The 27,002-nt window shown below is 35.3% G+C and overlaps 1 protein-coding gene across 2 annotated transcripts in view; it reads right to left on the bottom strand.

Moving 5' to 3' along the window:
• Positions 1-537: 537 nt before the first annotated feature.
• NUP155 (nucleoporin 155) overlaps positions 538-27,002 on the bottom strand; it is a 32,971-nt gene continuing 6,506 nt past the window's right edge. Inside the window, exons 8-35 of one of the 2 annotated variants that reach the window (XM_040579886.1) lie at positions 26,493-26,566; positions 26,095-26,186; positions 25,861-25,958; positions 25,615-25,767; positions 24,657-24,757; positions 23,031-23,201; positions 21,687-21,797; positions 20,722-20,816; positions 19,126-19,214; positions 16,684-16,746; positions 16,431-16,581; positions 15,510-15,576; positions 14,500-14,618; positions 14,205-14,308; positions 12,229-12,362; positions 10,237-10,428; positions 9,445-9,583; positions 8,642-8,777; positions 8,057-8,210; positions 7,691-7,795; positions 7,427-7,581; positions 6,820-6,949; positions 6,441-6,554; positions 5,865-5,985; positions 4,775-4,885; positions 3,394-3,530; positions 2,559-2,659; positions 538-1,345 (exon numbers count right to left, since the gene is read on the bottom strand). In XM_040579886.1, the coding sequence (XP_040435820.1) occupies positions 1,204-1,345; positions 2,559-2,659; positions 3,394-3,530; positions 4,775-4,885; positions 5,865-5,985; positions 6,441-6,554; positions 6,820-6,949; positions 7,427-7,581; positions 7,691-7,795; positions 8,057-8,210; positions 8,642-8,777; positions 9,445-9,583; positions 10,237-10,428; positions 12,229-12,362; positions 14,205-14,308; positions 14,500-14,618; positions 15,510-15,576; positions 16,431-16,581; positions 16,684-16,746; positions 19,126-19,214; positions 20,722-20,816; positions 21,687-21,797; positions 23,031-23,201; positions 24,657-24,757; positions 25,615-25,767; positions 25,861-25,958; positions 26,095-26,186; positions 26,493-26,566 (3,359 nt within the window). In that variant the 3' untranslated portion in view covers positions 538-1,203. The remainder of the gene's footprint in view (positions 1,346-2,558; positions 2,660-3,393; positions 3,531-4,774; positions 4,886-5,864; positions 5,986-6,440; positions 6,555-6,819; positions 6,950-7,426; positions 7,582-7,690; positions 7,796-8,056; positions 8,211-8,641; positions 8,778-9,444; positions 9,584-10,236; positions 10,429-12,228; positions 12,363-14,204; positions 14,309-14,499; positions 14,619-15,509; positions 15,577-16,430; positions 16,582-16,683; positions 16,747-19,125; positions 19,215-20,721; positions 20,817-21,686; positions 21,798-23,030; positions 23,202-24,656; positions 24,758-25,614; positions 25,768-25,860; positions 25,959-26,094; positions 26,187-26,492; positions 26,567-27,002) is intronic. The other variant, XM_040579887.1, reaches the window with a different exon arrangement.

Raw genomic sequence — 27,002 nt, 5'->3', positions numbered from 1 at the left:
CAGAATGTACCTGGCAGTTCACAAGGAAAGAAATTTAATGACTGCGCTTTAAACAAAACTTTCGAGCACAGTAATTAGCTCTGGTAGTAAAGGCTCTATGTAGAAAACTTGCATGTAAATGTCTTAATCCACACTTATTTTCTTCTGTCTTTTGAAGACCTGTGATGTGTATGAACTACTCATTCTCCTTAGAAAAAAAAAACGCTGAAACATTTATCTACTCTGTAGGCCTAAGATATTTGCTTCTTTCCCTCACTAAAAATCTCTCCAAATACTTTGATCATTTACTTGCATGAAGAAGTTATTTAAGAAAGACTAAAGACCAGCATGAACTGGTAATTTCTTGTGCACATTATATAGACTTTATGTTGCACATAATGCATAGCAGTAAAACAGAGACAAAACAAATTTCCTTGTAGGATGAGATTTAAAAAATCTTAAGCAGCATGCATACAGGATGATGCATAGGCTTTGGTCCTTTTAAGGAATAGATACAATTTGGTGCTTGTGTGCGTGTAATGAAAGTAGACGAAAGTCACTTTCTGACATCTTTATTTGTTTTTAAATTGTACAAAATTTTTTAAAAATAGAATAGGGAATAAAAATTGATGGTATTTCATTTGCAATACAAATTAGATTTCTAGTTTCTGCATTTTCATCCCAAACATTCTATACCAGGCTGTGTTTAAAGTGACAGTGATGTGACAGTCATGAAATAATGATTATCTGCTACTGAAAGACCTGGCAATAATTCACGCAGAGTTGTGACTGCATCAATGCTTCCCCATATGACCACATTATCACCTGACTCCATACAGATATGCTTTTATCATCACCTTGCCTTCTTCAGTTGTCATTCCTTGTTTTGATACTTGGAAAACTACTATCAAGTAGATTTTACATCCTACTTTTCCCCCATTAATTAAAAAAAATATATATATTTTCCAAATATTTTTAATCCTCAAGGGAAAGATCACAATGTATTTCATTTCAACAAAGTGAAAAAAAAGCTTTCTATCTGTAGTATTTAAAGAAATTCTATTAATCACATTTACCTTCTACAATTTATAGATAGCTTTAGAATAACACAAATACAGGCCACACAATTTCTAACTACAGCACAAGATAAAACTTTCTCTGTATTTCTTTCTGAGGATCTGAACTTCTATTTCATAGCACATTTTATCTGACCTAATGATTCTGTTATTGGTGAAGCCGTTCTAATTTAGCCTGCAGTGACTTAAAATTCCCAACAGCAGTCTGCACCATTAGCGTCGGGCTCATAGACTGAAGTTCAACCAGGTAGCAACTAATGGCATCCAAGCAAACATTTGTGAATCGTTGCCTGTAAAGAAAACAGAATAACAACGAGTTCTGTTTTGTTTCTGTGTATTTGAATTAATCTGAAATAGAAAGCAAGCATTCTTTGTGTTTTAAAAGAATAACATATCAGCAAGACATGTCAGCTACTTTTAAGCATTTATTTATTAGAAAGATTGATTTTTGAAATCTAATACTTGTGACTAAGGCCTAATAGGAAAACAAATTAATAATTACTATTTATCTGATATTTAAAACAAACAATAAAACATTATATAGTTAATAGCAATGTGGAATATTTAAATATGTAGATATTAATTTAGATACTAATACAATCAATGTATAAGTTATTAATTTAGATAGCAATTTAAATATCTAAAATGGTATCAAATCACAATGATTTAGGTATTAATATGTAAGTACATATTAAAATTAGATAACATTTGCTATAGTTCTAGTTAAGATTATTTAATTCAGCCAACTGCAAATGAACAAAGAAATGAGAAAAGATAGATGTAAACTCTGTATGCGAAAAGGGGATATTTACATGTACTATTTTCAAGAGAACCTGAAAAATTTATGGTGAGAAGAGTTATTAAGGCTTTGCCTAGTTCTGCTTGTTGTTTCTGAGAAAAGACTGTTCTGACTGAAGTTTATAGAGTCTATTCACAAAAGCTGCCAAAGCTAGAGATCCCATAATATGCAGGCAACTTGCTCAAGTACATCGCTATTAGCTAGAAAATTTTCCCTAAACTCTTTCCTGTTGCAGACTAAGCTGAATTTTAGTCTTGGAGTAACTCATCACTAACCTCTTAAAAACAGTTTGGGAAGATCTATCCTCACATTTAGTCTTGTCTTTTCCAGAATACCAAGAACTCAGTGCTTCTAGCCTTTCTCCATTAAACAATACACCATTTAACCCACAAAATGCCTGATTCTCATTTTTCTCCACTTTTCCCAGATTGCCTCAAATTTGTCTGTACTACTCCTTAAAGTATGCTGCCAAAATTTAAATAATAATCCTCTCAGTTTCTCCTGAATCTTCAGGAGAAATTATGGGGAGGACCCCACAAGCTTCTACCAACTGGTTTTGAATGAGGAGTCTCATCATCACTGCTAGTAAAGAAACACTAAATTCACACAAAAGAAAAGCAAAGCCTTGAGGATTGCTGAATTGCAGTGCTTTAGGACATTTTATATCTTTTCACTATTTATTAGGACATAGTTGCCTTTCTTACCTCCAAAGTACTTTGCTTGGATCATGTACATATCCTGATAATAATACGTAAATGGCCTCTAAAAGGTGTAAAGGCTTTTTCATTCTATTCCAATATGGGTCCTAAAAAAAAATAATTCCAAAGTATTAAGGAGACAAATATTAAGGAGACATGAAAAATAAAAAGTATGTGTGTGTAATGCACACAAGTTGCCAGCTTTGGTAATTATTTATTCATTGTAACAAAAACTTAAATAAATGAGAATTCTATTTTAATCTGTACTGAGTCTATATTTAAGTAGTATTTTTACTTTTAAGTGCTAAAACATGCATTAATTTAAATGTTTTCCATTACCTAACAACCTGTAAAGTAATAGATATTAATTCTGAACCCCTTACACTGTAAGGAATCTGGGTAAAAAGAAACAAGTCAATTCTCTTTGTTTTAATTCTGTTCAAGTCTGTTGTACAAACCAAAAGTTAAAAACAAGTCTTCTTATTCTTTATGCCTACTGCATCAATAGATCAGACAAGATGCAGTGAAGTAACAAATACTAATCATTAACAGGAAACAAAATTAATGTATTCGAGAGATGCTGTTCCTTCTGCAACATAGCAATTCTAATCCTATTTAATCCTAAATAAGTTTTAGATGAAGTAAAAGGATTAACAATTTTCATCATGTTTCCCCCAGGGGAAAAAAACCCACAGCATTAAGAGCCTTAAAGTAGAAAAAGAGAACAAAAACTATGAAGTTGATATTTTGATATATCGCACCTTACATTATGTTTCTCACTAAAGACAGACCTTGACAGTAGTTGGAAACAAAGTTTTTATTTTGTTTTTATTTTCCTTACCCGTGCTTTAAACAAGTGGTCATAGACTTCAAGCAGCCTTGGCAATGGCACTCCAATTTCTTGCATGGTATGTGTTACAAAACCTACATACCAGTTCAAAGTGCAGACATGTTGCTCTAGAACCTGCACTAAAAAATCTGGAGGACAAAAATAATGGGATGTTTAGATTACAAATTGTTAATGGGAGTCTAACAAAGAAAGGCATTTAAAAGTGATTATTTACTCCAATGTTAGTTTTCCATCTTCCACACAGTGAGTACCTTTCTTCTGTGAAGCACATCTAACAGTTTCCCCAGTCTGCACTGTGGGAAGGTTACGTAAAATGTAACTACTTCCAAAGATGGTATTAAGCTACTAACAATGCATGACTGATTACTTACACTGAGTACTTTATTACAGTTCTGCCACAGAACTATGCTGTTAAGAAAAAGTTCATTAACTTCTGTTTCAGCACAAAAGAACACACTAATATTTCATTTGCTAGAATAGCCAGCAACACTACTGCATCTTTTATCATGTTTAAGTGTCAGTGACAATAAGCAATGTATTGTTCAGCACTAAATGTTCTTTTACAATATTTCAGTATTGTTAAAAGATCATTTAGTGCTGAACAATGTATTTTCCACGTTTTTATGTAATACCACGTTGTCAAAACATGTGAGCATCTCAAAGAGGCTCAAAAAATTATCTAGAGGTCTCCTGAATGATGTTGTTAAGAGTTTGCCCCTGATGATAGTAGCAGATACTTCAAAAGACAGCAGATTAAAAAAATGTGTATTTATACATAAACGTGGTTGCTTACTTTTTTTTTTTTTTGAGAAAAACTTCATTACTTTCCAAAATGGGATCTGCACAGCTATCCAAAGATAACTGTTGCTGCCTTCTAAGCTTTATTTACTTCCCATTCAGCGTGAAAAACTGTAAACGGGTTAAATCCCTAGCAAAATTCTAAGAAAAACTGCACTTGTAAAAACTGTAATGGTTTCATAATCATAACAGTTATACTGTGTTTACAAAATCTAAATGCCAATAGGAATTCTATTTCTACCTTTTGTGTAACCTCCCTCCCCTCAATCCCTTGTCAAAGTTACTGTAATAATAATCAACTATCACAAAGCTTTTGTTCCTCATTTCTTGGACAAAACTGAAAAGCACTACTGAGCTACCCTCAAGATCAACTCCGCCACTACTGACTGTCGAAATTATTTGTGACTGTTTTTGCTGTAGCTGAAGCAACAGATTACTACAGTAATTATGTATCACAAAATTATCAGTATTTTTTCCTTTTTTTTTTTTTTTAAAGACATTTCTTAGGTTAAAACTTTTTAAGAGGCTAAAAGAAATCTAAGACCCATTTGTATACATAGGCTAAACAACTTGCCTAAAGGAAAGTAACGGGGTGTGCCAGCATATATCTTCCCAAGCAATACCATCTTCAGACTAAGCGCTTGCATTCTGTCAGCAGGGCTCAGAGACACAGTATTGCTCAACTCTGAAAGTGAAAAGGAATCATTTAGCGGTGACTTCAGAAAAAAAGTTGGACATTTACATACAACGACACTGAGGTACTTTAAATTTACTTTAAATTTACCAACATCAAAATCTTACGCTATTGTCAATGCAAAATCAGCACATGGAAGTTAAAATACCACTTTCTCTGGTGTGTGTACACATATATTCACACATCATTTTATGTTTCCTTGAAGTTCCATGCAAATCTACAAAAAAACACCTAAAAAACGCCCAACCACAAAAACACAAACTCAAAACCCCACCACCAAACACAAGATATCCATAAAAAAACCCTACTACTACACATAGCTTTTCCCTCAAATTACTGTCAATGTTGTTTGCACAATGGTGTCCTCAAGCACAAAATCCATGAAAAAGAAAAAAACAAATGGGAAGAGAGAGAGAATTACCAGCTCAGGGTAAAGAGTGAGGCAGATTATCACAGCTGAGCGGCTAGGCTTGCTGTTCTGTGCCTACTGCTCTGCTTCTCTCAAAGTGGATAAAACCCTGACACTTCCACTCCTGTTGACATCATAAAAATGCAGGACTCTGACGTTTGCTTAATCTTTGTTATTATAAGTTTAACAATTTTATTATAATTTCCTAATAGTGAAACCTTCAGACAAAATTTTGCAGATTATTTCACTGTCCATATAAGATGGCATCTAAGAACAAGAAGGGATGAAATGACTTCTTAAACGTTATGGGGAATGTGATTATTGAAGACATACATGCAATATATTCCAAGGTATATGTAAAAATATTACTTTTTGTCCTTTAGGCATACAAGCCTAACATTAATGAATTACTAGTTAGCTCTGTTTACCAAATACATTACAGAATAGTCCAGCAAAGATGCATCTCAGTTGGACGGCATGTCAGTAGCAGCACACAGTCAGTCCTAAAACCTATTTTCCTGTAGTTCTAGCTTGTACCACTCCTAGTCCATTAAGACCTACCTTTCTCAATGATTTCTTGCCAGAGAGTCTGCACCAAGATAGGATCAGAGTGACCCGCACAATGTATAATTGCAAGCTTACACTCCGCCAGCCTAAAAGGGTCAGCAAACTCTCCATACAGCTGGAAGAAAAATTACCAGGCTTTACATTTCACACAAATAAATAAACAAAAAGGAAATTTTTATAATCAGCTTTTCTTTATTTTGTATGGTAGATTTTGGACTAGTAAATTATTCTTTTTTTTACCACCTTTAGTTTTACTTCTTAAATACAATCCTCAATTTTATATAAAATTATAATTAATACCGTTAATTTTCTAACCATTGTCCCAAGAAATGAAGCAATCTAAGAGACTTAATAAAGAAGACAAACACATGGAAGAAATTAAAGTTCTACAGATTGAAGGAATATTGAAAGTACAGAGAAGGACAGTCTAGGATAACAGACATTCTCAGACCAGGAATGCCAAACTGTCTCTCTATTACCTTCCCTAGTCAGCATAGGGTTAGTCTCTGCAAAACTTTTTTCCCCAAAAATGTGATAAATTGACTTTTAATACATAGAAATTTTATTCACCTTGGTTATATCCATCAGCTCAGCATCAAGCTGGGAGATTGCATCTTGTGCTGAAGAGTGATGGGAATACTGCTGTTGTAAAGTTTCTTGTATTTGAAGCTGTATCCTTGCAACCTTGTTTAAGAAGAATAATAAAGTATTTCAAGATTGGATTAATTTAACCAAAGCTTAAGAATACACACAGAGTTAACTTCTTTAAATGTCAAAATGTTACTGCCTTACACCTCAAGAGTCTCCTATGAACTATATTACCATGCCACATTGGGAAAAAAGCACAGAAAACTGTTTCTAAATAACTGGTAATAGAAGTATCATGTGCCAATGAGACAAAGTGAAATAATACATTTAGAGTGTAGCTTAGATTAATATTTTTTCTTACTTCCATCTTCTCTTCTAGTTCATGTAGGAATTCACCATCTGCAGCTATAGAGGATACGGCAGTGGAACTTTTGGCACTCAAAATGGCACGTGCAATGTATTCAAGACGCTGCTGAAGAGAAATTTCTGTGCTGCAAAACAAATATTCAAAATAAAATGAGTACCTACTATAATTATTTGAGGGTTAATTATATTCTAACTAGACTCTGAGAATTACTAAGTGACTTCTGATTTTACTACATTGTGCAGGACATTATCGAACCATAAAACCCCATCTCTGTTGCAGGGTCAGTTCAAGGGTACTTCTCATTCCACTCAATTACCCTATCTCATTATAAAATTCTGTAAAAGAAATGACTGCTTGATATGTAGTACTTATAACAGGATATACACTGCAAGCTACTGTATAATATATAAAATAAACATAAAATTTCTTTCCAATAACATCCTGAATGAAAAGCTAATATATTCCAATTATTTAAAAATCTTCTAGCAAACATCCTTGGGCATTGGCCTTTTCTTAAACTACTTACACATAAGGTCTTGATTTTAGTTTGTTTTTTCCCCAATTTTCTTGATACATGCAACAGATCACACATGATCCATACCTATGCAGGTCAGCCAACTTAGCCAAGATTCTGGCAGCGTTACTAAAATTTCTGTTCTTTTCAAAGTATCTCCACAGTAAATCCATATAACGGACTTTATTTTGGTCAATCTTGGTCATCCGCACAAGGTAGGGTTCCAAAAAGGGGGCAGTAACCTGCAGAAGTCATAAATATAACACTTATATTCTTGCTCTCTTCTCTTTTTTTAAAGCATCAGCATTATTCGAATTAACTTTTCCAGTTCAGTGGAATTCTCAAGCTCACCTGTAACAGTTTGTCTGCCAAGTCCACTTGTATCAACCAGTTATAAAGTGCAATACTGAAGAGTTCATCTGTTGAACGCTGAGCCAGCTTCAGCATTTGTTCAAACTAAGGGAAGAGAAGGCCAAAGCTCTTATTCCAGAAGCAGTTACCTTACATCAAGCACTGAATACATGTGACAATACTTAGGTTCACATTATTTGCATGTCATCATTTCTATGAACACTTTGTACATAAAGAAGCCAAGTGACTTTCATATACTTTGCTAAACCAATTCCATAATAATTTTTTAAAAATAATAAATTCTACACCACTTCAAATCACACTGATTTCTGGAGTGCAGTCATGATTTTTTTGTGAGTTTCTTACATGGTGCCCTGCTTCTTCATTGCTCAGCATGTTGGGGTCAGATGACAACACCGGAGGACCTGGCTTTTTGGGTACACTGGGAGACTGAGGAGCAGCTTTACTTTGATTCACCAACTCTTGAAGGGTGTCAGTGATACACTTGTAGCTGTTCAATCTGTAAATGGAGCAAATGGAAATAAGCCTTACAATTTTCATTGCAACCATCTATGAAATACTGTACTCTTCTCAAACGTTGTTATTGTGTGCCTTTGTAAACACAATTGCTAAAATTTTAAAAAGGTCACAGATTGTCAGCTAGTTGCTACAATCTTGATTGCTCTCCATCACCCTTCTCACAAATACTTCTGTAACGTTCAGATCCCAGTGTTTTCTGCAACTATCAGTTTACGCTCTGTTCCAGATTAAGTTGATGCTATATTAACGAAACCAAGGAGAGCATGCTGAACAAAAACATCTGTATTGTGTCCCCTATTATAAAATACTTGTTTGTCATTACCCTGCATACCTTCCTCAAAAGAATTACTTTTTTAGTCACTTGAAATAAAGTACCCCATATAATGGTCATAAATTATCCTGAAAACTTGCCTCTCTTGAAAAGCTTGCAGTCCAACAACATCCTCTTCTGGTTCTCCATTTTTATAGAAATGAAGGCCAAGGCCTTGCGGATCTTTCTTCTCAGCAGCTGTGAGAGAGAGTTCTACCACTCCCTCATAGAAACGCACTAGAAAAAAACCAATAGATACCACTGTTCATTGTTGTATTAAATCTATAACAGAACGGTAAGTGACATCAACACTTCCCATTTTATCAAGCAAGAAAAAATAAACCCTATTCACTCTGGTCTTGATCATATAAAGGTTTCCGCCTAACCCGTGGGGATTATATGCAAGTTTGAAGTTACATGTTTGTACAGGGGCTGAAAATCTTGACTATTACAACAGTTGTATCTACCTTTAAGTTATATGCTAGCTTCTGTTGCACAAAACTGGATTCAGAACTATGTTTCAAACAACATATTTGGTATACAGGTATACAACCTTTCCTGCAACAGTATAGTTATTTACCCTCTGCCTACACAGAGCCCAACAATTTTCCTGAAAGCATTTTTAACACGTATATGAAACAAATGGGCACTGCAACGTGAAACAAGTGGATAGGAATATTTTACTATAGAAATAGTGGTTTTTTTGATTGGTTGGTGAAATCTAGAAAGGCTTTAAACAAGAATGCGTTGATATACATTAATTTTAAGAGTTACTAAGAAACCACATATGGTGAAACACTACAAAATTAGTTGAAAGTTAGTAAACAAAACAAAAAAAAGAAGATGGCACAGAAGGATACTAGAGAAATAATTTACGAGAACACAATCAGTGATTGCCTTTTACCTTGCCTATATTGCGCACAAACATTAGCAAGGTCTACTTGATTGCTGATCTTCTGGTACTCTTTCAGCGACTCTCTTAGCATCTTCTCTTTTTCTTGTTTGCTTTGAGCCTGCCGAGACCGCTGAAGCAGTTCATTTGCCTAAAGACAAATGATGGGAAAATGGAAATACTTCACATGAACACATCACATCACAAACAGTTTATGGATATTGTTAATGAGTTACTCCAAATTTCTAAACTGACACAGTAGAAACATCATCCTCTGAAAAACAGTTTCTCAACACTTGGTAACACAAAGTTTCCAGCAGAAAGACTGCATACCAACAGTAGCAAGAAGGGCTTAAGACTTTAACAACCAGCTAGTTCCCCATTCTCCCCCCACCAGTTACTTTTTTTAAACCTATCTGAAGAGCTTCACAGACTGAAGTTCTTAAAACACAATTATGTTTCCACAAGTTCCATGAAACTAGGCAACAGACAGAAAACAAGACTATGCTGAGGAAGAACATGTTTTATCAACATCAAGATTACAGTTTTATTGGACTTCACATTGGAGGTAGAGATCCTATGAACATTACAAATAACTGCAAATGCTTCAAACCAGAGCTCACATAATCTTCAGCATTAATTAACTACAAGGTAACAAATATGTACACAACCTGCCTTTGTTAGTTCCTGTGCTCCTGAAAACTACTTGAGCATAATGACTCATAACCTTGCCCAACTTATCTCCTCATTTGAACATGCTCTGATGTTGCGTTTTGGTGCTGTAGAGTCTGGCAGCGAGCTTACCTTGGAACACACAGCATCATCAGTGCTATAAAGAAGAGGACAGATATCTTGCAAATGGGCAATGATGCCATCCACAGCAGCATTATCTCTGATGTAACAGTTAATGAGAGAAGCAATAAGTGCTCCAGTCAGCTCTCTGTCTCTAATGACCAAGTCTTTAAAAGCAGTAATCTTTAGATGTTCTTGAAGTTCCTGAAAATAGACAGAATTTAAGTAGTTCGCCAAAGCTTTTACTTTATTCTGTTTAGAAATGTCACAATGCTACAGCAGCAAAATTAACTGTTTTCAGCAAATAAAAATATACAGAACTCCAATGACTAAAGTGCACAGTACAGAAATACGTTATTTAAAATAAACGTTACATAGCAAAATGGAAATAATAAAGAAAGGCCTATCAATGAAGGCACTAGACCCTTGGGTGCCAAACAACAGTGAGAACTTAGCAGACTGCTGCTGCCATCTTTACCATGGTCACTTTTGTTTCAGATCGCTGTAAATGAGAATGGAATTAGCAGTTCCCCTTCACAGGACGCTGTCAGAATGCACACCCTATAAAATGACTATGTTAGTTTTTAGTAACGGGAACTATCTGAGTACTGTCACAGATGAAAAAAATTACAGACGCATAAAAAGGAGGAATTTTAAAAGTTTGATGTCTGCACTCTTATGTTTTTTATATTAAATTACATTGAACGTTATTGATTTAAAAAAAATTATTAGGAATATTTGCTTACATAGTTACCAGTATAGTCTATGTAGTGTCTATGAATGATCACTAACAGCATGAAAATACTATTAATAAAAACTCTGAAACTACTGAAGACAGAGGAAAAGGTTCTGTTTGTTAAAAAGTTCCTTAACTCCTTATCCAACACAAGAGAAAAGCTGCCTGTGTTAGAAATCATGCTAACTCTCCAAAGCAACGGTGTGAAGAGCTCCAGCTTCTGTGCATTTTTAAAGTTTAAAAAATTGTTCTTATTATCAACAAAGAACACAATTTGCTGAACCATCTATTTTCCTATGAAGTACTAGGACAGAATGCCTAGTATTCAAATCAATAGCTTCTTCAAGGGCTAGATGCAAATTCAACATTAGTAAAGGGTACACAGCAGTAGGATCCATAGTTCCGTCAGTTTCCTTCTTTACAAACAGAGGCTGAAAGAACTGGAATCATTTAGCCGGGAGAACACAAGGCTCAGGGAGCAGTGTGTGGGATCTTACTAATATTTATGGGCAGGTGTAAACAAGGCAGAGCCAGACTATTCTCAGTGGTGCCTAGTGATGGGACACAATGCAATGGCCAAAAGGTGAAGCAAAGGAAATTACACCTAAACATAAGAATAATTCTATTATTCTAAAGGTGGTTGAACAATGAAATGGGTTGTCCAGAGAGGCTGTGGAGTCTCCACCTTTGGAGATATTAAAAATCTTACTGGACATGGTCCTGTGCTGGCCACTCTAGCTGACCCTGCTTTGAGCAGGGTGGGAGCAGATAATCTCTAAAAGTCCTTTCCAGCCTCAGCTGTTCTGTGATACATTCTGGACTCTTTTAATTTACAAAAACGTGCAGGGGTTTGCAATTCTACAACCCTACTGCTCTCCACTTAAACATTTAACACCACCAAGGCAAGGTTTGAGTTCCTCTTGGCTGGACAACAACGGTCTATTCTTTTCAGCACAATTTGCAGAATGTGTTTAAAGTGACAACACAGTACTTTATAAAACAAGACTCATTATTGTCAATAAAAGTAAAATAAAATCTATTGTTAGTGACACTTCCAAACTGCTAAAATTAGTTGATGAAGTCAATACTACTTCTTAGTTTCTTAAAAATAAATACTTGCAACCTGAACAAAAAACCATGTGTGGTTTAAAATTCATTATATGTTTCTTGGTGAATTAAAGTAATACTCCTTTAGGAATATTTAGGTAGCAAAAGAAATTCAGATGTTAAATACAAACAAAATTAAGATCGTATGATTCAGATCGTACCTTCTGAAGCTCGCCTACAACAACACTGAATTGGTGCTCACACAGCAACTTCCATAGAGCCAATGCCTGGCAAGTTTTGTGAACAAGTTGCTGGATGCCTTGAAGTGAGGTTTTCTCAGTTAGCTGTGCCTCAGCTGTTAATGCAAAAATACTGACAATAAGTAACTGTTCTATGTGTTTCAAATTAGCATGTAAGTTTTTGAGGTGTTAAAATAACAGTCTCCTTAAATGTCTTTTTTTTTTTTCCTCTTCCATTCTTGATTAATGCTGTCTAGATCTCTTTGGAGAAAAGTGCCATGTTAATATTTCCCCAAAACAAATACCATCTGTTAACATTTATTTCAAACTGTGCAAAAGGGAGCAGTACTTTCTGAAAAAGAAGTATAGCTTCATCTGAGTGCACTGGATCTACCTATCAGTCTTAAAATTTTTGTTTATTTTTTGTAAACAGTTATTATCAATGTATTTATGATGAACATAAAAGAAGTACAATTAAAACCATACATATTCACTTTGTTTGACTGCCTGTATTTGCTTTTAGAAAGAACAATTATAGCTAAAACTTCAGTCAACACTATCTAAACTATCTTTAAAGGAGCAACTGCTCTGAAAACTATAACATTTAAATCTGGTAAGATGTATTATATTCACTGAAAGAATAATATGGACTTACTTATTGCATGGGTGAAAGATAACTAACAATTTATGCCTTTACTTTTGAGTGCTTACAGTTCAGAAATGAAGCAGCAATTACATTGTGTCATTCAGCAATACAAAAGGTTTATGGGTTTTGAAATGCATGCAAAAACAATTATTAAATATCTACCAAATTCTACATAATGACTTTAAAAAAATATATTTACAATCACACTATTTAAACTGAGCACTACAGAAATTAACTAGAAATTAAAACCCAGGATCACATACCATAGTCAATTCTGTATACACATCAGCAACATTTCCCAACTGGCCTGCAAATGCTGGGCAAGAGCTACACTATAGGAGGACATGAATTCAAATGGGCTGTGTGTCAGGCCTCTATCTCTAAACAAAGTTTTTAGACATTTCAGTGACTGTAACTTTGGGAACTTGCGTTACAGTATTTCTTCTTGACAGGACAACACACTCACTTGTCTTGCAAATGAGTTGCTTAAAAATTGTTATCTTAAAAACATAAACAGATGTGCAGCTACAAAGTATCGTAATGAGGAGATGAAACAATCTTATGAAATATGGAGAACATCAGGAAGAAAAAAAAAGAAAAGAAAAGAAAAGAGACACATGTATGCAAAGAAACCTCTGGTTCAAGATTATCTGAATGGGGAAAATAGTATAAAGAGGACCCGTATCTAAACGTAACTGAAATTTCATTCTTTGTATGAGAGAATTTAAAAGTGCATTAAGGTTCAAGCACTTTTATTTTAACTTAATAAATTGAGACATACAACTTGTGTTTTGCAGTGGTTCAGTACTACTAGATGTTACCATTCTGAAACCCAGATTCTCTTCACAGAGAGAGATTCACCTTTGTGGACTGCTTTGATTAGTTGCAATACTAAAGCTTTCAATTTCCATTAAAGGTAACATGCAGCATGTAGCAAATGAAGTCTCTTGCCAATCAGCCTAAAGGCTGGAATGTTTCTCTACCTAGATCTAAGTTTTTGTTCTGGATATATATTTCATATCTAGTACAGTTGTATGTAAATGATTTTTCACACCAACATCACTGCAGAGGCACTGCTCCTGATGGAACAGTACAATATGGTATGGAAGCAAAAGCAAGGTGCTAGCAAAGCTATTTTCCAAACTACAGTGCTTCTTGTGAAGAACTTACTACGAAGTATGGCATGTTGATTAACGTCAAATCTGTATGGAAAAAGGGCATTTTTATTCAGCAGTTTTAACAAGAAAAGCGAGAAAGGCAACATCCAAATGCACCATTCCCTGATACTTCCAGTTCAAAAGTAATTACATACCATGATATTTCCTCTGGAGTTCTTGCTGGACTTGCTGAGAACTTCCACCATCAGGCCGCATGAAACCCAGTAGCCGCTGTTGCAGATTGGCTGGTGTGCTGAAACTGCAATTCCAAAACAAAGAGAAACGCTAATGATTACAAATACTGTACCTTTTGAAGATTAAATATAACATAATCCCCAATTGCTGAAGATTGAGACCATACATAAACTTCATCTCAACACAGATACACATGGTATAGTTTTTCAAAAGCTGGACCTTAAACACCACTAGTAAATTTAACAGAAATACTACCTTGGGTTTCCGAGGGCTCCTGCTGTAGCAAACTGTGAATTTCTATACAGAAATTCTTGTAAACCTTTTAGTTCTTGTAGGACACATTCCAGCACATGGGATGCAACGCTGCTTTCTAACTGAAAAAGAAAGCACACTTCTTTACAGAAAGCTTAGTTTCCAAAACTTTACATTTTTAAGCTCATGCCACTAAAAAGACAAAGACAAAGAGGGTACAACAAACAAATAGCGTAACAGTAATGCTATCACTAGAACACAACATTTTTATACCACAGTCATTGAGGGAGGGGGCACACATGTGAAGAGGCAGTAGTCTTCTGAAGATACATGGTACTCAAGATGCTACTTTCTTTGTCCCGCTGATAACCACATCAGCTCTGTTTTACTATTACCAACTCTGAACTAACACAATGACCGATATGGCTAAGGCACAGAACAAAACTGCCAAAGTCTTCCAGGGTCTCCCAGTAACCTTACAACTGGAGGAAGAAAGCTCATGTAGCAGTTAATTTGCGTTGCTGAAATGACTCAGTTCAGGATTATAACATCCATAGTAAGAAAAGGTTTTATCTTCATCATGGACAAAAAGTGAAACACCAAGATGTTAGTCAGGAAGATGCTGGAATTCTTTTTGTGTCCTTACATAACTGCAATCTTTATCCTAACTCACTAAAGCATTTAATTTTTAGGCTTTGTCTGGAGGGGGTATGGAGAAATAAAGGAAGTACAATCACTAAACATGGCCATTGCCAATTAACTGGCCATTGCCAATTAACAGCAGAGATAAAATTTCAGTTATGCTTCTTAGAAAGTAACATTCAAAATAGTAGCTTAAAAAGATTTTAAACCTACAATGACTCTTCAGTTAAAAGTGCAGCACTTAAGAAAACATTCAAATTACAATGATGGTTATTTTCCTTAACAGTTTGTAATTGGGAACAGAACTACAACAGGGCTTAAAATATATACTATAAGGAACTTTTAAAAATACAAAATAATCTTTCACATACTGCAACAACTTCTCGATTGCCACTTTTGAAAACTCTCTCCACAACTATACTGCCATCCCAAATATTTCTGCAACACAAAAGAGTACTGTGTTAAAAGCCAAGTAATTTAAACAAGCATTTTGCAAGTCTTCTATGTATAATTTCTTAAGACAGACATGGTAATGCTTTTTACTTCAAGGTCTAAAATAAGGATTTAATTTGGATGAAAATTAAAATTCAAAAAAGTTACCCTTATACATTTCTGAATGGTACAGATATAATTAATTAACAAAATTTCAAATTTAAAAAAACTTCAAATTAAGTTTGACACTCTCAAATACTTTAAATATAAGCCAGTATTATTCTCTGGAAATAAAGTTTAGGCAAACAAGTACCGTAACAAAAATTTCCTAACCAGCAATCAGACACATAACCAACATATAAAGAGCTCTGTTCTTGCTTTGGGCGTTTAGTAACACAGGATTCAACATTCAAGTAAGAATTCTCTTTACTCTTGCTTCATTGCTCTGAGTTGAGTATTCGGTTTAAAGTTTCTTAACAGAAAAGACATCAAGCCAGGACTTTCATCCTGTAAGTCTTTCTGCATTACTGTTTCACCCTTTAGTAAGAGTTTGAAATATACAGCTCACAAATTCGAAAAATAAAAACAGTTTTCAGAGTTGAGTATATATGCTTGATTGCTTAGACATTGATCTCACAATTTTCCTGTCCCAGCCATTCACTGAAAGTATTATTATTATTATTAATAGACTTGTAAAGAGAACATATTAATGGTTACTTCATAAACACAGTATAAAAGTGCACCTTACTAATTCCAAATTTAAATGCTATTAAGATACAATTTGCCACCCACAAGCATCAGGGAAAGAAAAACTATGAAAAAAACGAGTGACAGAATCTCTTTTTAAACAAACACCTCACCCTATAATCCGACCAAAGTATATGCAGATGCCATTGTGTCTTCCAGAAAATACTATCTCAGGACCCATCATTCCACTAATGGATGTACCAGGGTGGGACGTGGAATTCCCAGAAGGAAGTACGGGAGATAATGTACTAGGATGTTGTAAACCTAGGGTAAAATTAGGTAAATATTACTCATTTGAATGCAAATAAAAAAGCCTACTTGAAAAAAAATTCTCCATTTCTCCAACAAAGGAAAAGGCGGCAATACCTTGCCCAAATGTTATTAAAAAGCTAACATTAGGATATGGACTATCAACTGTCAAGGAGGTACCTAAAGGGAAAAGAAATAAAGTTAAGATTGTTAAAAACAAAAGCCCCAAACCAAATTATAACCCATAAAATTCATGTGTGAAAGTAGCAAAGTTTTTAGATTAAGTACTTTAATGATAAATAAAAGCTGTTGGAATGGTTTTAACTTTAAATACCAAACTGCACTCATTTCTTATCAACTCAACACTCTTAAGTGAATGAAATGGATACCCATCTTTCAAAACTGGTTATTAAAATTTTTTTCCTCAGCATACACATGCTATTTATTGCACACCACCTGTTCCCTGCATTGAATATAATACTGTCCATATACTTTCTCTTTTTCTTCACCTTCTGACTGCTCCCATTCCTGACACAGACCTGCTTTCAAATCACTCAGTCATTTACATCTTTTCAAAGTATATTAATTTTACCTTCAAAGCACTAAACTGAAGCAAGCTGGTATTAACTCTTGATTTTTACATAAGGCAGTTGGACAAACACTACAGCAACGCTGTTAACTTGAAACATTCAGTCTGAGACTATCCACAGCCTCAGATACAGCTGTGAATACCCAACCCTTCCACAAATTAATACCCAAGACCCCAAAACACAAGGAATGTGTGTGGTCATCTGCAAAAATCTCCATGTACCATCAGCATGTAGGATGATGTATCACAGAAAGGGCAAGAAAACTGGCACTTTTAAAAATGTGGCTTTTATCAAAGAATCAGTCCTTGCCTTATTCACTACAGTTCTCTCAGTTGGACAAGAGATAATAGCACAAAGGACAACAAATTCCTTCACTCAACAGTACCAACGCACTGTATTGGCAAGCAAAGCACAAACTTGCAGAGGAATAGGATGTGAATGCCAGACTAGACTTTTAACAGAGAGAAAAAAGGGAACCGAGGTAATGGTCCCTGGCCTTGTAATGCTAACACTTTCACATGCAAAATTTCAAGGTGTTCTAATCAATTTCTGTCAGCACTGTCTGACCCACCACATGGGACATCCACAGTATCAGCATCTTCATTTCACATGAGAGTTCTCTACCCTTTGTGCAAATGGAGTAATAGCAGAAGAATCTTCCACCTGAACATGTCACTGAAGCAAAACTGAAACACGTGCTTTGATACTAGGTTTCAGTGATTCACAGAGGCATATGTGACAGCAAATGATAATAATATCCACACATTCAGACTTGGGAAAAATACTTTTACTTCTAAAAGGAGTCATCTCATTGATTACAAAGCTTCCTGTCCTCTCTCCCACACCTTACTTTAATTCTCAGTCTGATCCTAGCATTTGTCTTCCCCATAGCCGCTGTTCTCTTCAGCTCAGACTTAATTTTACATTCTTATGCCTTGCCTCAGCTCCTGCCCACATTGCTTTCCAAGGCTGCTGGTGTGGAACAATCGCAATGTCACTGATGCATTAAAAACCACTCTTCTTCAGTGTTTTAACATGAGTTAGGAATTCTGAGAAAGGGGGTTGACCGATTTTCCTAAAGTTCATCCCAGTTCAGCATGCCTTTCTCCACTACTTATGAATTTGGATCTATGTCAAAAACAGTACTGAAATGGAATTTCTTTGCATCCCAGGTAAGGGAAGTTTATCCCCAAGTCTGATGTGTAAAATTGAATGCCACATGCCAGATTAACCAACCTATTTTTTTTTTTTAAAGTAATTAAATAATTTCAGAGTTCCATATTCATCATCACGAATTTCTTTTTTAAACAACCCTTAAGATCTGGAATTGAGTAACACATGTTAAAGGACAATTTCCTGAGGCAACTGTAGTTGTGAGTGAACCTGAGTAACACAGAGAGGCCTCTACTCCGATAAGCATCAAGTTCTGAGAAACAGTAGGCGCTGTTCTCATTTGCAGGTGGCACTGATGAGCTAAGCAGAAACCAAGTGTGGAAGCAAGAGCTTTTACAGGGAGAAATCATTCCAAACAATCAACCCTTTTCTTGTTCAGAATTTTTTTTTCTTTCCATAAGCAGCATCTGCAGAGGTACTACAATGACACTCTAAGAAGATACTCTGCTAATAGCCACACAACAACTAACTAATCTTTGTAAAGTTTGAACTATAGTATTGGTAAGTTGTTCCCTGGCTGCTCATGTGGCTTTGGCAGCAACAAATGTATACCTTCTCCACATCATCTTAATAGACTATATGCAACACCCAGATCACATTACCTTCTCACTAAATCAAAGAATCACTCAAGAAATGGAAGAAACTCTGTAATAAATTAGCCGGTGAGTGGAAAATCAAGGACCATTTCTGACAGTAAGAACACCAGTACTTGTGGGAAGACAAAATACAACATATTAAAGGAAAAAAACCCAACAACTAACAACTTGTCCAAAACCATTAAATGCTTGCTACTTACTGGTAGAAACAGGAGAACCCAAAACAGGTCCAATGTTGCTTGGAAGAGGCAGAGCAGACGGAAATCTCATTTGTGCTTCTCCACCATACCTAAAATTTACAAAGACAAAAACTGCTCACACTTCATAGATAGTCCATTTAATTTTCACGTCTTTTGGAATTAACAGCAATTTCAGGGTTCTTTTAAAATGGTGAATAAAAACCCTCACATAACTTGTCAGAAATACTTGTGACTGATCAGCATTTTTCACAGAAGGGAAGAAAACTAATGGAATACGTGTCATATGAAAAGCATAAACATATGTAATTGTAAAGATAAGTTAGATGAACAAGTTTGGGTTTTTTTGGTGTTTTGAGTTCTACAGTGATATGATGTGATCAGGCTTTAAGGAGAAATTTACGAACTCTCAAAATCAGGTTTACACTTTAGTGTCTTTTTTAAGGTTTGCTTCTATAGGAAAGTTGAGCTGATGATGACCCACACTTGTTCTTCTATTGTCCACAAGTAATTTCTCTCCATTTCTCTTTTGTAGTGCTACATGAGCACATTGCTACATCTTCCCTCGCAAACACCCTTCCCTCGAGAGTTATCCACCAGAGTTGTCATCCACATTTTCTCTGATCTTGTAATGCAATTGTTTAACAAAGAGTTAACTATTGTTAGTTAGTCAGCCTACTGAGAATAGCTGACTGGATCTAACACCTGCACTAGTTTTGGAAACTGACAAGCAAGCTTTTGGGAATGTAACACTTGAACTCTAATGCAAACATAAAAATCTGCCCATTCTAGCATCACTCACAACAGCTGTATCTTTTTTTCCTCCAGGCTGCATGCCCTGTGAGGACAGCCAAGAGACCCACAATAAACCAATTTGTTTAAGGCAGCTGATTAAAATATACATATATGCACCATACCAAACATATGTAGTATTTAAAATACACAGATGACAAATTAATCCTCCAGCAGAGCAGAAGCCCGTACTTCCTCACTCAATTTGTAGTGGAATAAATTACAACAACAACCACCACCCAATGCCACCCCAAAAAAACAAAACCAAACCAAACAATCAAAATCTGTGACTAAAAGCCATCAGCTAAACAGCATAACCCCATTTTAATATCAATTTCCTTGGCACAATGGTGAACAGTATAAATAACTGCAATATGTTCAGAAAAAAACCCTCGAAACAAAACAAAAATAAACCCAAAATGCCCACAAAAGTTAAAAAGATTGTGTATTCTTTTTCCAGCTGTCTGAGCTAGTATAAAGATATTACTACACACCACACTTTAATGAACTGGGATACTGTGAAATACAGATAAGTGCATTTCAAGCAGATTAAACTACATTTTCAATAGCCTCCTTTACATGTAAAGTACAAATATCCAAGAGGGGAACTATCAATCAGCACAGGAAGCTTCCTTTGTTGATTAGCCCTAAATTAATGCAAAAGCATATTCTAACAGGTTTAACAGCCTATGCTCATTTTAAAACAATGTTCACTCAGGAAGTAGGTTGAAAAGCCTTTAAAATTATTTATTGGCTGAAGTGAGCCTGAACATAATATTCATAACAACTTACAGGTTTGAAACATACCTGAAGAATGCTCGAGTAGCCCAGGCAGATACTTCTCTATCACATGCAGCATTAGAACAGGCCAAGATAAGGCAAGTGGCACAGGCCTGATCCTCCTAGAGCATATTTTGTGATTAGTGTGGCAGCTTACATCAAATCGATAAGAAAAATATAGAAGTTACAATGCTCAGTAACAAAACAGTAAGTACTTTCTGCACCATTTCGTTCAGAATGCAAGGAAATTGGCTTTTCCCAATTATAGACAGGAAGTGAATCACAGTGAGGTATCCCACTATAGCAGGCAAGTCTGTTATATACAGTTTTTGTAAACTCAATGCAATTACTGGTAGGAAAAAAATCTCCATGTCTGTCAGCTAAGTATGACTAAGATTCATACAATTTCTACAGAAACATAAAGATTGAAGAAAAATAATAATCATGTTTTGCATATTCTAATGGCATGTTAAAATACCACTATGTCCTAGCAAAGCCCAAGAGAACCGATTACAGTGAACATTCACTACAGCTACTAATCAGTAGTCAAATTAAAATGGCAATCTACAATAGCTTCCTTCCTGCTTGTTTGTTATTTACCTTAAACAAAAAATTTGACCAATTACAGACATTTTTACTGGCATTCAAAATGTAAAATCCTCTTGTAGTGGCAAGTATTTTTTAAGAAATGTCTTTCCCTGCTCTAGATGAACTCCTTTTCTAAACCAAGAACTTCATTATACTTCTACATACAAGCATAAGAATTTCAGGATAAGTGAATTAAACTTCAGTTTTTAGATATCATAATGTAAGAAATTATTTCTTATACAATCTTGTTTTATGTCAATAATACAGGAGGAACAGCTAACACTTTAATTGGTAAGTGTTAACTACGGGTTTACAGCAACAACAAAAAGATGCTAAAGAAAGCAATTAGATTTACATAAATATTATAAATCTTCAGTTTTTCACAACCTGTGAAAAGTTCTTACCTGATGCAACTTGAAAAATCTTTCAATCTCTTCTCCATCTCCACCTACATTGCTAACAAGCAGATGCCGCAGCTGATCAACAGGTCTGAGCTTATGAAACATAAAGCTCCCCTAAAAGTAATTCAAAGTAAATTAGAATAAAGTTGTCTTTACTTTGGCCATCACAACACCCCCTCCCCACAATGCTTATCTTTAGCATTCTAAATTTTTCTCCATGGCACTACTGGATCAAAGTACAATGTGAATGGTACATAAAGGCCACTTCCCATTCACATGGAGAAAATACTCCAGAAAGCCTAGGAAAGGCAGGAAAAATACTGCAGTGGCTATAAACTCTCCATAAACTAAGTTAATTTTGCTGTTCTCAGCCTAACACGAAAAATACATCACCAACATATAGCAAGTATATAAAAAATAGAATTATTTACGTATCTTACAAATCCTCAAAACTGCCTGGAAAAAAAAAATTCAGAATCAAGGGCATGGTAAGACTCTACACTCTATCGTCTACCCTGCATCCATACTAACTAATGGAGAGGGTCCGATTAGTGCCTTTACCAAAACAGCTGCCATTAAACAAATGCAGGCTGAATCTAGAGGTTGCAAAACATTAATGATTAAATTAGTTTTTTTAATTGGCTATTGGTTAAGGTATTAAGTGCCCTAAAATATTGGTAAATGTAATCCAAAAAGAAATAGGGAAGTTAATATCTTTCTTCTTTTTGTGGATTTTGTTTATTAAAAACCTTTCAAAAAACTGTTTTGGGATGACAAAGAAGAAATTATTTATTCAAATTTCAATTGCCAACAGTATTTATAGAATAATCAGGGTTGGAAGGGACCTCTGGAGATCATCTAGTCCAATCCCCAGCTAAAGCAGGTTCACCTAGAGCAGGCCATACAGAGTCACAACCAGGCGGGTTTTGAAAGTCTCCAGAGAGGTGAACTCCATGACCTCTCTGGGCAGCCTGTTCCAGTGCCCTGACAACCTCAAGGTAAAGAAGTTCTTCCTCTTCTTACTCACACTGTATTTTCTGGGCAGCCAATGTCTGTTTCATATAATCATGAGTATAACCAAGGTTAAAAGAACTTCTCACATCATCTGTCTCTACAAGGGTCTCTGAAGACCAAAAAAAACTATTAATACACTGTACAAGACAAGCTGGCCCAATAGCTTTGAGTAAATTTAAAACACCTACATGTGGTTTCAGCAATCATATTCATTATTCCTTTTTATGTTCACAATATAATCCTTAAAACATATCCAAAACAAATAAACAATTACAGGTTTAGATCAGTCTTCCAACTCTTCTGATTTCCTATATTAAGAGAAGTAATACTCACCTGGGCTGAAAGCAGAACAAACTTCTTAGGTGGCAGCATGTGTTGCTGCACAACAACAGGTGAATCAGTTATTGGAATAGTATCTTTGTTTAACGGTGTTACTATCTTCTGAACTTTAAATTCATCAATAGCAGAAAGAGCCCAGGAATGTCCATCAACACGGGTGGTCATCTGAGCAACAGGACAGATATTATCCAAAGTTTCATTACAGACATGGATTTTGTACATTCATGGTGATATTATACTATTCACCATTTCAAATTAACCAGAATAGAATCTATTCTTGACACCAGAAAACTCAATAAGCAAGCTCTTGTCTTGTCTAACAGAAGGTTACCACCAAATTTAGTTGTATATATACCACTGCTTTTGGGAGATGGGATAACATATTGCTTCTATTGGGGGACAGGGATAGTGTTTTGTATTTAAATGTAAAACAACTTGCTAAGTGGGATCCTTTAATGCTGCTACAATATAAACAACAATTTGCTATCCATATCAGAACTAAGTACCAAAGCAGCTGTCAAGAATTTAAATTATTTCTTAAAGAACCAAAAAAACGCTGCAACTGAATCATAAAGGTTTACAAGACTTCCACAGCTGGCAGCAGTACTTCAAACATAACTCAAGAAGAAACAAATGATAGTGAAGACATTCCAGAAAACTATGTATATATGCTAACAAGAACTGCTGCTCAAGAAAGTTGCAGTTTTGTTTGGGAAACCTAGCTTCCTATTACTCTCAAATGCCTTGGAAAAAAGAAAGAGGTTAGCACTTGGGATACTTATGTGTAAATTTTTGCACTTAAGGGAAAGGATCTGGAATAATTATAAAGCTCCTTTGTGGGTTATTAAAACAGCAAATAAATCAAAACCTGACTTTGAAACTTATAACTTAAATAGCCTCTCCATTCACTCCAACTCTACCACTGCTCCTCCAATAATACTACTTTTGATATAGCACTCCTCTACTTCAGTAGAATACTTCAGACTTCCTTCAGAGGTGGAATACATGAAATTGCCTCCCCGAACTGACACGTAAGGCAACTCCAAACCCCTCTTAAAAACTCACTTAGAAACAATTAGGAAAAAGAAAATGAGAAAAAGTGAAATAATGAAGAGATTATATTCATGCCTGAAATTTAATGAAGACATGGCATATCAGTTTACAGAAACCCAGAGTCTCCAGTGCCTACATTTTAAACAATCTTTGCCAAATTTTATCCTCATCAGACGCCACCACTATTGACTGTGGACCATGTCTTTCTGTGCTTGTGCACAATATGCAGAATGCTATAGACAACATTATTTTCAAATATGTTAATCAGAAGTCAAATCCCAGAAGTCAAGGCAATTGCTTTTGATACACAGGTTGCATCAAGCTAGAAAGTATGGCTGAACAAGGAATTCCTAATAGATCAATTCACAGTCGTTGACAAAACTGCCTAGTATTTTTTTTCTTTGAAGCACATGGATCAGTAGCTTTGTAAGCATTTCCAAACTCCGCGTGGAAGTTTTCTGTGAACGACTCATTTCTTGCAGATACTACTACTAAAGTATCTGTTACCAGAAAGGAGGAAGTAATATCTAGATTCCATCAAAACTGTGTAAAAGTTAGCTTTAGTACCTGTGTTTCCATCATTGGCTTTTGAAAAGGGAAAGAATCGTGATTGATACACCACAGGATGTCATTATCTTCATTTTCTGAAGCTGTCATCAGCAGAACACCTAGCAAGAATAGCAATATGAAGTTTGCATTAGAAGCAATAATCATGCGTTAAATTCACTAATTAATTCCTTATTTAGTAAAAATTAATCTTTCCTTATTTAGTAAAAATTAATCTTTACAGTTCAAACAGCAAATACTATTTCCTGAGTCTTTATGTCATAGGGTTCTTCAGGTTACTTCTAACACCATTTGCCATCCACTCCAAAAAGTACAAACATAAAAAAGCCTAAAATGGAGAGAACACGCCTCAGCAATGAGATGTTTAAACAGATGACGGATGAAAAAAGATCCAGAAATTACTTCAAGGACAAAAATCAGTATGCATGACTAAAAGGGTCAGCAACACAGAGATATTTGCCCCTGTATTTCTGCAGCACTTTTAAAAATTAATCTTACAGTCAGAAGTGGCATAAAGCTGGAACCATCTGGCAGCTGTTTGGTATCTTACATGTTATCAGTAGGCAAATAAAAGTTAAAAAACCCCAGTCAGTCCACACTAAACTGAGAAGCACTAAATATTTAATAACCCTGTTATATCCCCTGCTTTCAAGAACTAAGCCCACATGACTAGAGCCATGTAGGTGAATTTGAACACATTACATCTATTTCATGGGGAGATTTGAAGAAAAAGGTTGATCAACACATGAACAGAGGTGTCTGCCTGAACACTACACCTTGCAGAACAACTGATTTCTGAAAAATATCAGAACTTTCCACTTCCAAAACCTTTCCCATTAAGATACAGAAGCCATGCTTAGTTCTCAGTTATTGCCACCACTTCAATGTAAAAACAACGTGATGGTGACTGTCACAAAGAGAAAAGAAAAAAACATCTGAGCCATGTTCTGCTGCTTACCTTTACTATAAAGAGCTCTATGAACCTTTGCAGGCTTCTCCACATTAGAAAAAGCTGAAAATCCAGGTGGCAAACGGACATGAACCAAGGTTAACATGGAGGGACGAGCTGCTGGATGCTTAAATTGCGAAGTACTGAAATATAGTCGGACACCTGCACAAAAGATAAAAAAGGCCAAATTTTGCTAAACTCTGCAGATGCCATTTATCAGTTTAAATGCCTGGGGAATTAGCACTGCTTTCTTACCTGCATGTGTGATGGCTAGTAGTTGACAGTCTATAGATTCAGAATTTTCAATCACTGCTATCTGAACAATAGGCTTAAACACAGAACGATCTACTGTTCTAAAAAAACAAAACAAAAAACCACACACACTCTCAACCCAAAGAAATGAGCAAACAAACAACAATCTTCAAAAACATAATGTGAAAATATTGGTCTTAAAGGAAGCCCCTTACATTATTACTGTTCTAAATATACCTGGCAATGCTCCCAGCAGCAGAAACTATAGCATTTTGCGACAGAGAAGTAACTCTGGTCATCCCTTGTCCATCTTGTCCCAGATCATAAACCTGCAATTCAATAATACAGCTTAGTGATTTAAAGTTAAATTAATTAATACAGTCTCACCTATCAAGCAGCAACTCAAAACTATTTTTATTTCAACCTCACGTTTCCAGATAATTGAGGAGAGGATCAAAAGGCTACTCTTTCCTCAGAAGAAAGTATTTAGGTCTTCAGCACACTTTGTTACAAAAAGATTAACTGGGATAATATCCTGATATATCTATGGAGAATCCCCAAGTACTCAAAAAAAACTTAAAAAGTTATATACACATTAGTAACATCGCCAATGGTCATTAGAAGAAATCACATACTTGCAGCACTCCTTTTTCTGAGCGGGTGTATAAGATATTTCGAGAGTTGTCAACGGCGATTTGAACTAACGGATCTGGGGAGGGGGCAAAAAAAGGGAGAATCAGGAAATCAACAATGGATTTTGTGAAAACAAGTTGAAAAGAATATTTATAAAACATTTAATTGTAAGCTAACAAAAGCTGCAGAAGTCTCACACAGTACAACTACCGGAATTTATTTAAAATGGCAATCAATTTCATACAATTATTACTGAAAAAAAAGCAAATCATCGTGTAATTATTCCAAATTTTTCACTAAACAGTGGAACAGTGTAAAATTGTTTACTTAAAGATTTCACTGTGTGCAGTGCTCCCACTAAGGACATACTAATTTTATACTACAGAACACTAACTTTAGTCTTAAATGCCAAACTTTCCAGGCTTTTGGTATCTATATCCCGAACCAGACACACAAGCAAGTGACTTGGTTTTTATAATCATCAACCACGCCAAGTTTCACTGACAAGTAAC

The sequence above is a fragment of the Falco naumanni genome, chromosome Z, assembly GCF_017639655.2.
Source record: "Falco naumanni isolate bFalNau1 chromosome Z, bFalNau1.pat, whole genome shotgun sequence".
Classification (NCBI taxonomy): Eukaryota; Metazoa; Chordata; class Aves; order Falconiformes; family Falconidae; genus Falco; species Falco naumanni.
The sequence above is the reverse complement of the archived record's forward strand: the minus strand, read 5'-3'. Positions and strand labels throughout refer to the sequence as shown.